Below are 11,763 nucleotides of genomic sequence, written 5' to 3' on the forward strand. Positions count from 1 at the left end.
GGCTGCCGGACTAGAGGGACCCTCGCTGGTTAGGGTCTTCTCAGACAGTCTTATCTACGCACCCAGAGTCAACCTGATCTGTTTGCTGCAGGGCTGTGAGCTGGAGGACGCCGCTGGATCCTGCCACAAAACTTTGCAAAAACACTTCCCAAAACAAAACAAAACACAAAACAAAACACAAAACACAAAAACCCTTCCCAAAGCAAAGCCCTAACTCTTCCAGAAGTCCCCCCCCCCCCAGCTGTGGGTCCCCGGTCTTGGCTTTCAGTTGGAGCCTCTGTGTTTGTGAGGGGTCTGTGAGAGCTTTTAAAAAACCAATTGGCCATTGATTAAACTGCCCTTCCGAGGGGACACAGGATTGTTTGACCCCCCCCTCCCAGAGCAACAGCCCGACCTCGGCCTCGCCAGGCTGACCAGAGCGCCACTGGGCCAGGACGGGCCCTGCGAAGGGCTGGGCAGGTGGCAGGGGGCGGTGCCTGCCTGTCCCGAGTTCCGGAACCCGGTGATGTCACAGCGCAACCTGGGAAACCCCAGCTATTTACCTTCGAAAGCAGGCTTCGCTTCAGGTAGTTGGGACAACTGAACTGGGGGTTAGGAAATGGGGGGGGGCAAGAAGGCCTCGGCACCATTCTGTGGGGCAGGAGGGGGGGCTGGTTCTTCCGAGAGCCCCTCCCAGAGCTCCTCTGGTTGTCTGGGGAAGAGGGGTGGCCAGCAGCTGCAGGGCTGGAGTGCGGCCTGGTACCCTGGGAGGCAGGCATTGGAGGGGCAGCCTGGTCAGTGGCCGGGGAGGGTGAGGGAGATTCTTTCCCCACATCGGTATGTTGAAGGCAAAGCGCCTTTGGTCAAAGCAGCTGGCATATTCTTAAGAAATGCCCCCCCCCCTTCCCTGCTCAGGGCCATCTATTTGCAGAGGTACTTGCCCAATTCAAAGAATGAGGTTGCCCCCCCCTCCTTCCAAACCTCTTTCGTGGCCACTTTAATGGCTGCGGCAGGGGTGTCCAACTCCGGCACCCCAGATGTTCATGGACTACGATTCCCATCAGCCCCTGCCAGCATGGCCAATTGGCCAGCCATGCTGGCAGGGGCTGATGGGAATCATAGTCCATGAACATCCGAGGTGCCACAGTTGGACACCCCTGGGCAACGGTCTACCGTGATCTCTTGGGTTAGTTGCCCTTTTGGGTGGCTGAGAGTTGAGTGGCAAGGCGCGGAGAGGGCATCCTGGCGGTTTAGGGGCTCCGGTGGGGCACTCAGGGCTAGTGACAAGCAGGGTCCTTTACAGGAGGCTCGCTCCGTCTCTTCGTCCACCCAGGAAGCCTTTCCCATCAAAGGCCTAAGGGAGTTGCGAAGGGCTGTGGGGAATGTCGCATTTGCCTGTAGGCCCGGCAGACTGAAGTGGAGGCCTCAAAATCTAGGGGGCCCCTGGCCGAGGTGTGCCATAGTTTTGACAAAATTCTGCTCATTCCACAAAGTGTTCACAAAGTTCAGCTACTGCAAAAGTTTTTCATGGTGTTAATTTCGACATTTATGCTTTCCCCCCCTCCCAATCACTTCGGTATTGAACAATAACAGGAGCAGCAGTGGCGTGGGAGGTGAAGAGCTCGTGTATCTAATCTGGAGGAGCCGGGTTTGATTCCCAGCTCTGCCGCCTGAGCTGTGGAGGCTCATCTGGGGAATTCAAATGAGCCTGGGCACTCCCACACACGCCAGCTGGGTGACCTTCGGCTAGTCACAGCTTCTCGGAGCTCTCTCAGCCCCACCTACCTCTCAGGGTGTTTGTTGTGAGGGGGGAAGGGCAAGGAGATTGTCAGCCCCTTTGGGTCTCATACAGGAGAAAAGGGGGGGGGGATATAAATCCAAACTCTTCTTCTTCTTCTTATATGTCCTTTCGAGGAGGAGGAGGAATTGTGAATTGTGGGACTTTAAACACTCGTCATCATCCCCATCTTTAGCCAATTTTGTTTAAAACACTCTTGCATCTTCCTGTAGCTGTGAGGGGGGGGGTTGGGAGGGGCCTCACAAGGGAAGTAGCCGAGGGCCCCTCTTCATCTAATTCTGGAAGGGGAAGATGTCCTCTGCACGTGGTCTGAGGTCTTCTTCATCCCCATCCTCCAGAGCTTTGTGCTGGCCCTGGAAGGCGGCTCTGGGGGGGGGGGGGGCAGCTGCCTCTCACGGCCTGGTGCTGCTCCCTCCCCAGATATGGAGTTTGTCACCGGCTACCGGGCAGAGATCCTGGACTTTGCCGAGCTGCTCTTTGGCTGGTACCGCCGCTTCCTGTGGGACTCCGCGTGCTGCGCGGGCAGTGAGAGGCCGAAGCGACAGGAGGCCTCCCTCCGCCGCCTGCCGCTGGATCCAGCCCTTTGGGTGCTGCATGTGCTGGCCAATCGGTCCTTGGCCTTCACCGTCGCGGACCCCGGGCAGCAAGTAGGAGGCCGCTTCTACAGCGAGGAGGCTCTGGCGCTGAGGGATCTGGACCGCTTCATCACCTTTGTGAGCGCAGGTGAGGAGGAAGAGGAGGCCACAGCGTCAGAGACAGGTGCGTGACCCATGGGCAGCTGGGAGGGAGGGCTCTGTTCCGCCTGCCCTCCTTGGGAGTGGGCACAGACGGGCAGGCAGGGGTGCTCCAAAGGGGCCTCCGGCCCTCCCACCAGACCTCCCTCACCCCCCCCCTCTCTCTCTGCAGCCCAGCCTCTCTGGCACGTGGACCACCTCCTGCTGCTGACGGACGAGCACGGCACCATCCTGGGCTTCGACTTCTTGCTGGGGGGCCCATCGGGGACCTCTGGGCAGGAGTCCTTGGAAGCCCGCGCCATCGCCCTTCTGTGCCACAGCATGGCCTGCCCGCTGGGAGCTGGGGAGGCCCGCCGGCCCAAGATGCTCACCGTGGGAGACCCCACTTTGCACAAGTGAGCGCAGGGAGCCTCGGGGGGGCGGGGGGGGAGGGTGGCGGAAGAGCACGAGTCCAGAAGGGGGGGCAGGAGCTTCCCAGAGCCCTTGCTTGGATTTGGGCAAGGGGGCTGGAACTGGAGTGATGCCCTGTTCTTCTGTTTCAGGGGAGGGGTCATGCTGGCGTCCCCTACCCCCAGATCCTTCCCTTGTGGGTACTGTTGGGCACATGCCTGGCGGCCCCCAAAGGGAGGCAGACGCCCACCCCCGGAAGCAGCCCCTGAGGCTGTGCCAGGAGTTTGGGAGGGGCTTCTCTAGGGAGGGTGGGTATTGCTGCCCCCCTCCCTCTCCTCAAGCCTTCTTCTCTGCCCCCCCCCCTTGGGCAGGTGCCTGGAACCGCTGCTGTTGCGGCTGGGCGGGCGGATGAGCCGGGGCCCGATGCGGGGCTGGGGGCCCAAGCCGGCCTTCACCTTCCACACCACGCGCGTGCGAGCCTGCCACGTGTGCAAGAGGCACAGCTTCGAGGGCCAAGTCACGGCATGGTGAGCAGCGGCTGTGCCGACACGGCCTCCCCTCGTCCCGCGCACTCCTGTCCTCACGTGTCCACGCAAGAGCGGAGGCGCGAAGGGGGAGGGGGCGCGGCACGCGATTGGTCCAGGCCAGCGCTTTGCCTCCCTCCCTGGCCGGGGGCGCCTCTGGGGCAGGAGGGGGGCATCGGGGCCCTTCCTCTGTGAGAGCCCGCCGGGGGTGGACTCTCATCTGGAGAACCAGGTTGGATTCCCCTCCGGTCGTCCACAGGAGCCGCAGACTCTTACCTGCTGGGCCGCATTTGTCTCCCCACGGCTACATTTCTGCTGGGGCAGGCACAGTTCTCGCAGAACTCTCTCAGCATTTCTTGTGGGGGGAGGAAGGCCTTTTCCTGTGTGGGAAAAGGAGTTTGTCAGCCGCCTTGAGTCTTCCTACAGGAGAGGGGGGGTATAAACATCCAACCCCTTCTCTCCTGCATTCGGGGGCTTTCTTGCCCTGCTGTGTGGGGGGGATGGGCACTGGTTCGCACCGTCTCTCCGTCTCCGTCTTTGGGGCTCAGGTTCCACCCCCACCCCCAGCTGTGACCCTGGTCACCAGCGGGAACCTGAACCACTGGAGACCCCCCCCCCGCTCCCCAGCTGTCCCGGGCACCCCTCACTCCGGTGCCAATGGGCATCCTTGGGTAGACTCACCCTGCAGGCCCGCTTGCCGGCCCCCCCCCGCCCCCTATTTTTGGCAGCTCCTGCAAGTGCTTCTCTCGTGCCCCCCCTCCATGCCCCCCAGCCAGCACTGCCGCGCCGTCCTCTACTGCTCTGAACGCTGCTGCAAACTGGACTGGAACCGCAGCCCGGAGGACACCGGACACCAGTTCTGGTGCCAGCGCATGGCCGGCTTGGGCGATGAGCTAATGCTCGGGAGCTACAATCTGCCCTTCACCTTCACGCCAGGTGAATGGACGGGCTTAGGGGCTGGGCCCAGTGGGAGGGGCGGGACGGCGCACTGACCTCCCCCCTCTCGCCTCTGCAGAGGTGACCAGCGAGCATTTCAACAAGGAGGGCTTCCTGTCCGCCCGGGGGCTGACCCGAGGCTACTGGGCAGGCGAGAGCATGCTGGTCAGGGCGCCCGACTACGGTGTGGGACTTCTGGGCGGTGGCGGAGCCCCCCCGGAGCCGGCGGCCTTCCTGCGCAGCGGTGAGCTGGAGGGGGCGAGTGTGGGCGGTCCGGCCCCTGCCCCCTCCCCGGAGCAGACCTCCTCTGAGGGCTCCTCCCGGAGCGCCAGAGAACAGGGGGCTGGTGTTCTGCAGCAGGAGTCCCCGCCCTTCGAGACCCTTCCCCCTGCCAGGGGCGTAATGCCCATTGGGCAAGGTGGGCAGCTGCCCAGGGCATCACCTTGTGGGGGGCACCAAAAATGCAGGGTTCGTTTTGGGGTATTTTAGTGGTTTTCTGTTTTTGGCCTGCAGGGGGCACAGTTTTGAGGCTAGCGGCACCAAAATTTCAGCATATCATCAGGAGACTGTCCTTATGCTACACCCCAAGTTTGGTGCAGTTTGGCCTAGGGAGTCCAAAGTTATGGACTCCCAAAGGGGGTGCCCGATCCCCATTGTTTCTGCCCAGAGGTCAGGACCCCCGTCTTGCCCAGCCTAGCCACCTTGGGGCCGGCCGGCCTTCCTCCTTTGTCTTCCCTTTCTCACCCCCACCCCGTCTCATACGCTGCTTTTTCACCCAGCTTCATGGGGGGGGGTTGCCCCTGGTTTTTTTAGCTACTCTGACCAGCATTTCCCCCCTCGCAGGTAACCCCTTTGAGGCCCTGAGGCCAGAAGGAGGGACAGCTCTGCCGGCAACCCCCTCGGAGCCCCCCACCCCACGGACCTTCTTTGGTGAGGCAGGGGGGAGGTGGCAGGCGGGTGTGTTGGGGGTGGGGGGGAAGCGGGAGGGACAAGCGCTGATCCCCTGGCGGCTTCTCTGCCCCCCCCCCAGGCTCCTGGAAAGAGTACTACCAGTGGCGGGGGCTGCCTCTTGGAGCCCCCCTGGCCGTCATCCTCAGCTACCCTCTGACCACCTACTACATCATCACCCATCTGGCCCCACAACACTGTGAGTAGCGGGGGGGGGGGCTCTGCCTCTCTGGTTCCTCTCCCTCATGACTGCCACGCAACAGGTCGCGCCAGCGTTTCACACGTGGCTACTTCCCCCCCACCAGCACACTTAGGTCTTTGTGGTACCCAGTAACAAAAGCAAGAGCTTGGGAGGATGCAGGACAGAGAAAATTGGGAGGGGGCTCACCAGGCTGCAGGGAATCCCAAGAGGGTGGGGGTGGGGGGGTGAGTGCCATCATGCCAAAGGGGCTGCCCTCCAAGTTGGGCCAGCAGTCCACATCGAAGAGCCAGCGGGGCCTCCTGCCGTGAGTGCTGGACGTGGCCCCCTGAGAGACGACAAGGCAGGGATTGCTGGGCGGGAGGGCGGGAGGGTGTGAGATGCTATCAAGTCACAGGCAGCCTATGGAGTCGCTCAGAGATCTTTTGCCCTCGCCCCCTCTGCTCCCTTGGGGGTCTCCCTTGCCAGCCCCAACGGGGCAGACCCTGATGGATAGCCAGCAGGGGTGGTGAGATATGGACCCAAAGGCAGAGGTGGATGCTGGTCAGAAGCTGCATGGTGTGTTGCATGAGGACCTCCCAACAGGGCACCAAACAGGCTGCCAGCTGGGGAGTTCCACAGAATTCCTCATCAGGAAGGGGGGGGGTTCTTGCTTTCCCTGCCAGCGTAGGGTCTTCTCTGCCCTCTGAGGTGGAGCGGCCCTCTTGGCTGCTCTTCTGAAACCCTCCCTTGCAGTTCCAGAGCTGAACATCTTGAACAAGCACTCCCTCCGGATCCACGTGGTGGAGGCCGGCAGAGAACTGGGGCTCCTGATGGTCTTCTGGGTAGGTGCAGGGGGGTCCTGGCAGGGGGCAGTGAGGGTGGGAGGCAGGCAGAGCCCAGTCCCGGGACCCACCCATTCCAGAGGGGGAGAGCCCAGGAAGAAGGGCAGTGGACTCGGGAGCAAACCTCCTGCGTGGTCAGCCTGTGGAGACGGCCAGGAGTGTTTGGCCAGAGCTCAGAGCTGCCCTTTTGACCCGGGGAGGCTGCGGGGGAGGCCCTGAAGAGGCTGCCTGGGCCTGGCTTTTTTCCCAGGCCCCCACCAGAGGGCCAGCCTTCGTGGCCTGCGCCCCAAATGGCTCCCTGTGCTCCCCCCCCCCCGCAAACCTGCCCCTTAGTGAAGGTCTACTCCACCAGCCCCTTGTCTGGGTGCCCTTGGCCAGGAGTCCCTGGGGTGAGGGCCCTGCCAGCGCACCTCCTTCCTCTGCCCCCCTCAGTGGGCACCCACCCACCCATATGTCTTCATGGGGGGGAGGCTGGGCAGGGGGTGTTTCCCTTTTGTTGCAGGCACTGAACATTTATCTTTTATGTTGCTCAAGTGCTAAAGTTTTGTTGCTGGGTCTAAGTTTGCCTTTCTACCCCTTCCCATTTTCTCTCCTCCCCCGCCCTGCCCCGCCCCCTGCACAGGAGCTGTCCGTCTTGCTGCCCCACGTCTCACTGGAGCTGCTCTTTGTGGGGGGGGCGCTGCCCCCTGAACTGGACGGCCAGCAGTTCCTCCTGCAAAGAGACGTGAGTCTTCGCTCTCTCAATGGGGGGGGGGGGAGGGCGTAATGATGCCGTGGTCTTCCGGCCTCACGTTATGTGCCCTGCCTCTCGGCTGTCTCTGAGCTGGTTCGTGGCACTTGCTCTCGGATTTGGGGGGAGGGTGCCCCCACCAACTGGGGCTGGGCGCTCTGGAGGTCAGAGGGCGTGCTTGCCCGGAGAAGACCTCAGCCGGCCTGCTTTGCTCTCCTGAATTTCCACCCCACTCTCTGCATTAAAGGCCCCTTCAGAGTGTGTGGGGGGGGTGTGAGGGGGGGAACAGGACTATTTATGCTTTTCTGCCCCCCACCCCGCTCCACTTCCAGGAGGAGGAAGGAGTCTCTGTCCGGTCTGGGTTAGAGGCCAGATCCAAAGGGGGGCGACGGGAGCTGCAGCTGGGTTTCAGTGCCCGCCCCTACCACCTCCTGCAAGCCCCGAAGCCAGACCTAGTAATTGGTGAGCACAGGTGGGAGAGACCCCTGGGGGTGGGCCTGGAGCCCCCGAGAGCAGAGGGGTCCCCTGAGAGGGGGGGGAGGAGAGGCGGGGGTCACCCACTGATGTGATGCCCCTCCTCCTACCCAGGATTCAACTCTGGCTTTGCCCTCAAGGAAACCTGGCTGAGTTCTCTGCCTCGACTCCAGGTAAGTCCACCCCACACCTGCTGTCCAGATCTGCCCTCCCAATGCCTACCCCCCCCCCCAAAAAAAACCCCTTCTTTCACAGACACACACACACACACACCCCTGGAGTTCTCAAGCAAATGTTTTCACCTGGCCTGTTTATCCAAAGATTTACACTCTCCCCAATCACATTTCCCTGCGCGGAACTGTTGGATCTAGCAATTGTACCTACAGCAGTGGCGTAGTGGTTAAGAGCAGCTGTACACTGATCTGGAGGAACCGGGTTTGATTCCCAGCTCTGCCGCCTGAGCTGTGGAGGCTTCTCTGGGGAATTCAGATTAGCCTGTGCCCTCCCACACACGCCAGCTGGGTGACCTGGGGCTAGTCACAGCTTCTCAGAGCTCTCTCAGCCCCACCCACCTCACAGGGTGTTTGTTGGGAGGGGGGAAGGGAGATTGTAAGCCCCTTTGAGTCTCCTGCAGGAGAGAAAGGGGGGATATAAATCCAAACTACTCCTCCTTCTACACGGGGGACACCACATTTAATCTGGTCGGCCGGTGCTCTAGACGGTTGGCCAAGATTTCCTTTTGCCAGAGACTCCAGAGGCCTCAATGACTCTCTCTCGACAGTGAGGCTCAATTGCTGAGATTTTTGACGGGGACTTTGGTGATGCCTGAATTTTCTCTATTCGGGTGTGATGGGGGCTGACCCTCGTCCACACCCAGACCCACGGGACCACTAGGATTGGAGTCAGGGCACCATCCCATCTGGGCTCTCTGTGGTCGGGGGGGGGGCCGCTTCAGGACAAGTGAGCGCAAACCCAAGACGGCCCCCGGGCTCTTCCCTCTTGTCTCTTTGCCCGCAGTCCCTCCGGGTCCCGGCCTACTTCACCGAATGCAGCGAATACAGCTGTGCCGTGGACGAGGCTGCCGTCTCCATGGCGACGGGGGGCAGTGCCAGCCCCGCACTCATGAACCCCTTCCGCTCACCCTTCCGCCAAGCCGGCATCGACAACACCATGCCCTGGTGGGTACCCTCAGCAGACCTCGCCGCCCTCAAAGGCGACCCTCTTCTCTGCAGGCAGCTCTGGCCACAGTGGCCCACCCTGGCTGCCGGGCTGATGGGAGTGACCTCTGGCCCCCACTCTGTTAACCGCAAGGCCAGCCTCTCTGCACCGAAGTCGCCCATCTAGACACACACCCCCACGCCCCTTGCCCCCTGACCTCTGACCTCTCCTCACCAGGTACACCAATGCCTTCATCTTCCATTTGATATACAAGACGGCTGCCAACAACCACCGCCAGGCCCCCGTGCCTCCTTCCCTGCCCCTGCCAGCCAAGGGCAACCCGGAGCCAACCCACAGCCGGCGCAAAGAGAAGAGGCATCTCCGTGCTGGAGGGCGGCGGCGCAAGTGATGGCCGTGGGAGGCAGAGGAAATAAAGGGACGGTGCCTCAGCGGGTCGCCTTCCGTGCCCTTTTTTGTCTGGCAACCTGCCCGAAGCACCTGCTCCCGCGGCAGCCCCCTTGGAGAACGGGGCAGCCGCTCTCCCTGCTGTGCGGCCCACAATGACTGGTTCTGCCTCAGAAGCCCTTTCCAGTGCCGGGACTCAGACCCAGAATGGAAAGCTGTGATGATTTTTTTAAAAACCTTTTGAGATTAAAAAAAGAAAAGTGGGGCACTCTGAGCATGTGCAAAGTGTACAGTTCCCTTCCTCAGTCGAAGTTTGCCTCTGAACCTCTGAATGAGGGCTTGAAGTTTCTGGGTGACGGGCAGGCTAGAATCCCATGACCTCTCATAGCACTCTGCCCATGTTCGAGGCAATCTTGCTTGCTCTTTATCCCAGGGCTAAGACTGATGGGGAAACCCCTCCCCTCCTGCACCTGATCCCTCTGGAACGCCTTGGAGGAGCCCCCCCCCCCATGATTCACCCCTGGCTGCACCCACAGGGTGGGAGAGACCAAGTCCCTGCAGGGGGGGGGGGGGAGGCTGGGAGGGCAGGGAAAGAGGAAGGCTGAGGGAAGAGCATCCCCCCCCCCCCTGCAGAGGACCCCAGCCGTCAGGATTCTCCATCAGCGCCTTCCCATCCCAAAGCCATCTGTGGGAATAACCCCTAGTACAGTGGTGGCGAACCTTTGGCACTCCAGATATTATGGACTACAATTCCCATCAGCCCCTGCCAGCATATGCTGGCAGGGGGTGATGGGAATTGTAGTCCATAACATCTGGAGTGCCAAAGGTTCGCCACCACTGCCCTAGTAACAGAGGAAGGACGCCCCCCCCCACCCCCGGGGCTGGCTTTCTCCCAAGGAGCTTTGCACCTGGTTGCCAGAGTGGGGGCTCCTCCTCCAAGCTTGGCACATGTGCGCCCGCCAGGTGTGGCTGGGTGGAAGCAGCCTCGCTTGGGCCAGGTGGGCCCGGTGGCCTGAGTGTCGGCCAGTCAAGCGAAGGGCAGGGCAGGGTTTCCTCTTCCCAAGTTTGTTTCCAGTGTCTGCTTACAGTAAAGCGGGGCACTCTGAGCATGTGCAAAGTGCACAATTCCCTTCAGAGATTGTGGCCACAGAGCTGATTATGTGGATACAGGGGGAGAGGGGAGAGTAACTGACGAGTCCGCTCAGAACCGCCGTGCAAAGTCCAGCAGGGGTGCAACTGTCTGCCAGAGAGCCTGCAAGCAGGGTGCGGGGGTGGGTGGGGGGGATTGTGGGGGGGACTCCTGGCCACTGGAACGCTGCCATCGGGGTAGCCCTTTGCGCCTCTTCCCCAGGTCCTGAGAGGCGGAAGAGGAAAAGGCTGGGATGGAGGCGTGGGGGGGGGGGGCCCTTCCAGCTCTTCCAGCTCTTCCAGCCCTTTGCCCGCCTTATCTGCAAATAAACACCCTGCCAAGGCCTCGCTCGCTGGCCTCAGTGCCCCGTGGCTGCCCGCCTTGCCAGGGCCACCACCATGTGCACGGGCAAATGCTCCCGCTTCCTGGGGCTCTCGCTGCTGGCCATGGGGCTGACCTGCATGGTGGCCAACGTCCTGCTGATGTTCCCCAACGCGGAGAGGAGCTGGACCCCCAGCAACATCACCCTGCAAGTCTGGCTGATGGGGGGCCTCCTGGGCGGGGGCCTGATGGTGAGTGCCCCCCCCCGCCGTCAGTGGGGTCAGATGGAAGGGAGTGGGGCTGGCAGAGAAGAAAGGAAAGGGGTGCCCCCCTCTGGCCTCCCTCCCCCTGCAAAGCCGGCAACGGGGTGGGTGGGGGGGGGGCAGGATCCGGCTCATTCCCAGAGGAGGCGACCCGCAAATCTGGCAGCCCTGCAGGGGCCCCCAGTGCCCCCCCTTCTCCCGACCAGCTCCCTCGCCGCCCTCCTCCTCTTGAACTTTGGACAAACTCTCCCCTCCGCCCAGGAAAACAGACTGGCGTTTTTATCTGGCCTGGGGAGAGAAGCCGGAGGGGTCCCTGAACCCCTCCAGCCAGGCGCCCTCTGACCTCCTTTTAGGGTTCCTAACTCCGGTTGGGTAATGGGGAGGGGGGGCGAAGCCTGGGGGGAGTGGGCTGAGGGGGGCGCAGCGGTGGACGAAGCCACAGAGCGCGCTGCCCCCCCCCCCCGCTCCCGCCGGCAAAGTAGCCATTTATTTCCTCCTGGGGAGCTGAGCCTCGTTGAGATTCCGGGAGAGCTCCCGCCGCTCCTCCCCCTCCCCCCGGCGGGAGGGTGGCAGCGCCGGGGAGACGTCGGGGGCCGCTCGCAGTGAAGCACCGCCCCCCCCCGCCCTTGCCCCGGCGCCCCAGGCCAGCTGCATCCACCCAGGCCCACCGCCTGGGGAGAAATCCCTCCCTGCTGCAAGGGGTTGGGGAGGGGGGCGACTGTCGCGTGAACGGGCTGAAGCGGGCCTGGCCCTCTTTTCCTCCCCCCGCCCCCCCCCCGCCCCTCCGTGCGCCCCGCGCGCGGGGGGGGGGGGGGGGGGGGGGCGGGGGGGGGGGGACGGGGGGGGGGCCCGCTTTTTCCCCCCCCCCCCCCCCCCGCAGGTCCTGTGCACCGGCTGCTCGGTGGTGCGGGCCGGAGGGAAGGGCTGCTGTGGCTACGGCTGTTGCGGGAA

General features: G+C 62.7%; 1 protein-coding gene across 1 annotated transcript; it reads left to right on the forward strand.

The window, feature by feature from the left end:
- Positions 1-2,199: 2,199 nt before the first annotated feature.
- ZMYND15 (zinc finger MYND-type containing 15) lies at positions 2,200-11,154 on the forward strand. Its single transcript, XM_048516857.1, has 17 exons — positions 2,200-2,536; positions 2,684-2,906; positions 3,273-3,428; positions 3,501-3,657; positions 4,154-4,361; positions 4,441-4,758; positions 5,175-5,291; positions 5,392-5,508; positions 6,244-6,332; positions 6,955-7,056; positions 7,395-7,524; positions 7,651-7,709; positions 8,554-8,714; positions 8,932-9,099; positions 10,617-10,800; positions 10,906-10,916; positions 11,019-11,154. The coding sequence occupies exons 1-17, from the start codon at positions 2,200-2,202 to the stop codon at positions 11,152-11,154; spliced, it is 2,673 nt and encodes an 890-aa protein (XP_048372814.1).
- The last annotated feature ends 609 nt before the right edge of the window (positions 11,155-11,763 follow it).

The sequence above is a fragment of the Sphaerodactylus townsendi genome, linkage group LG15 (assembly GCF_021028975.2).
Source record: "Sphaerodactylus townsendi isolate TG3544 linkage group LG15, MPM_Stown_v2.3, whole genome shotgun sequence".
Lineage (NCBI taxonomy): Eukaryota > Metazoa > Chordata > Lepidosauria > Squamata > Sphaerodactylidae > Sphaerodactylus > Sphaerodactylus townsendi.

Excerpts from the sequence above, each read along its gene's own strand:
- ZMYND15 (XM_048516857.1), top strand. The coding sequence starts at position 2,200 with ATGGAGTTTGTCACCGGCTACCGGGCAGAGATCCTGGACTTTGCCGAG. Across the intron at positions 2,537-2,683 it reads GGCCACAGCGTCAGAGACAG|CCCAGCCTCTCTGGCACGTG; the intron begins GTGCGTGACCCA and ends CTCTCTCTGCAG. Across the intron at positions 5,292-5,391 it reads CACCCCACGGACCTTCTTTG|GCTCCTGGAAAGAGTACTAC; the intron begins GTGAGGCAGGGG and ends CCCCCCCCCCAG.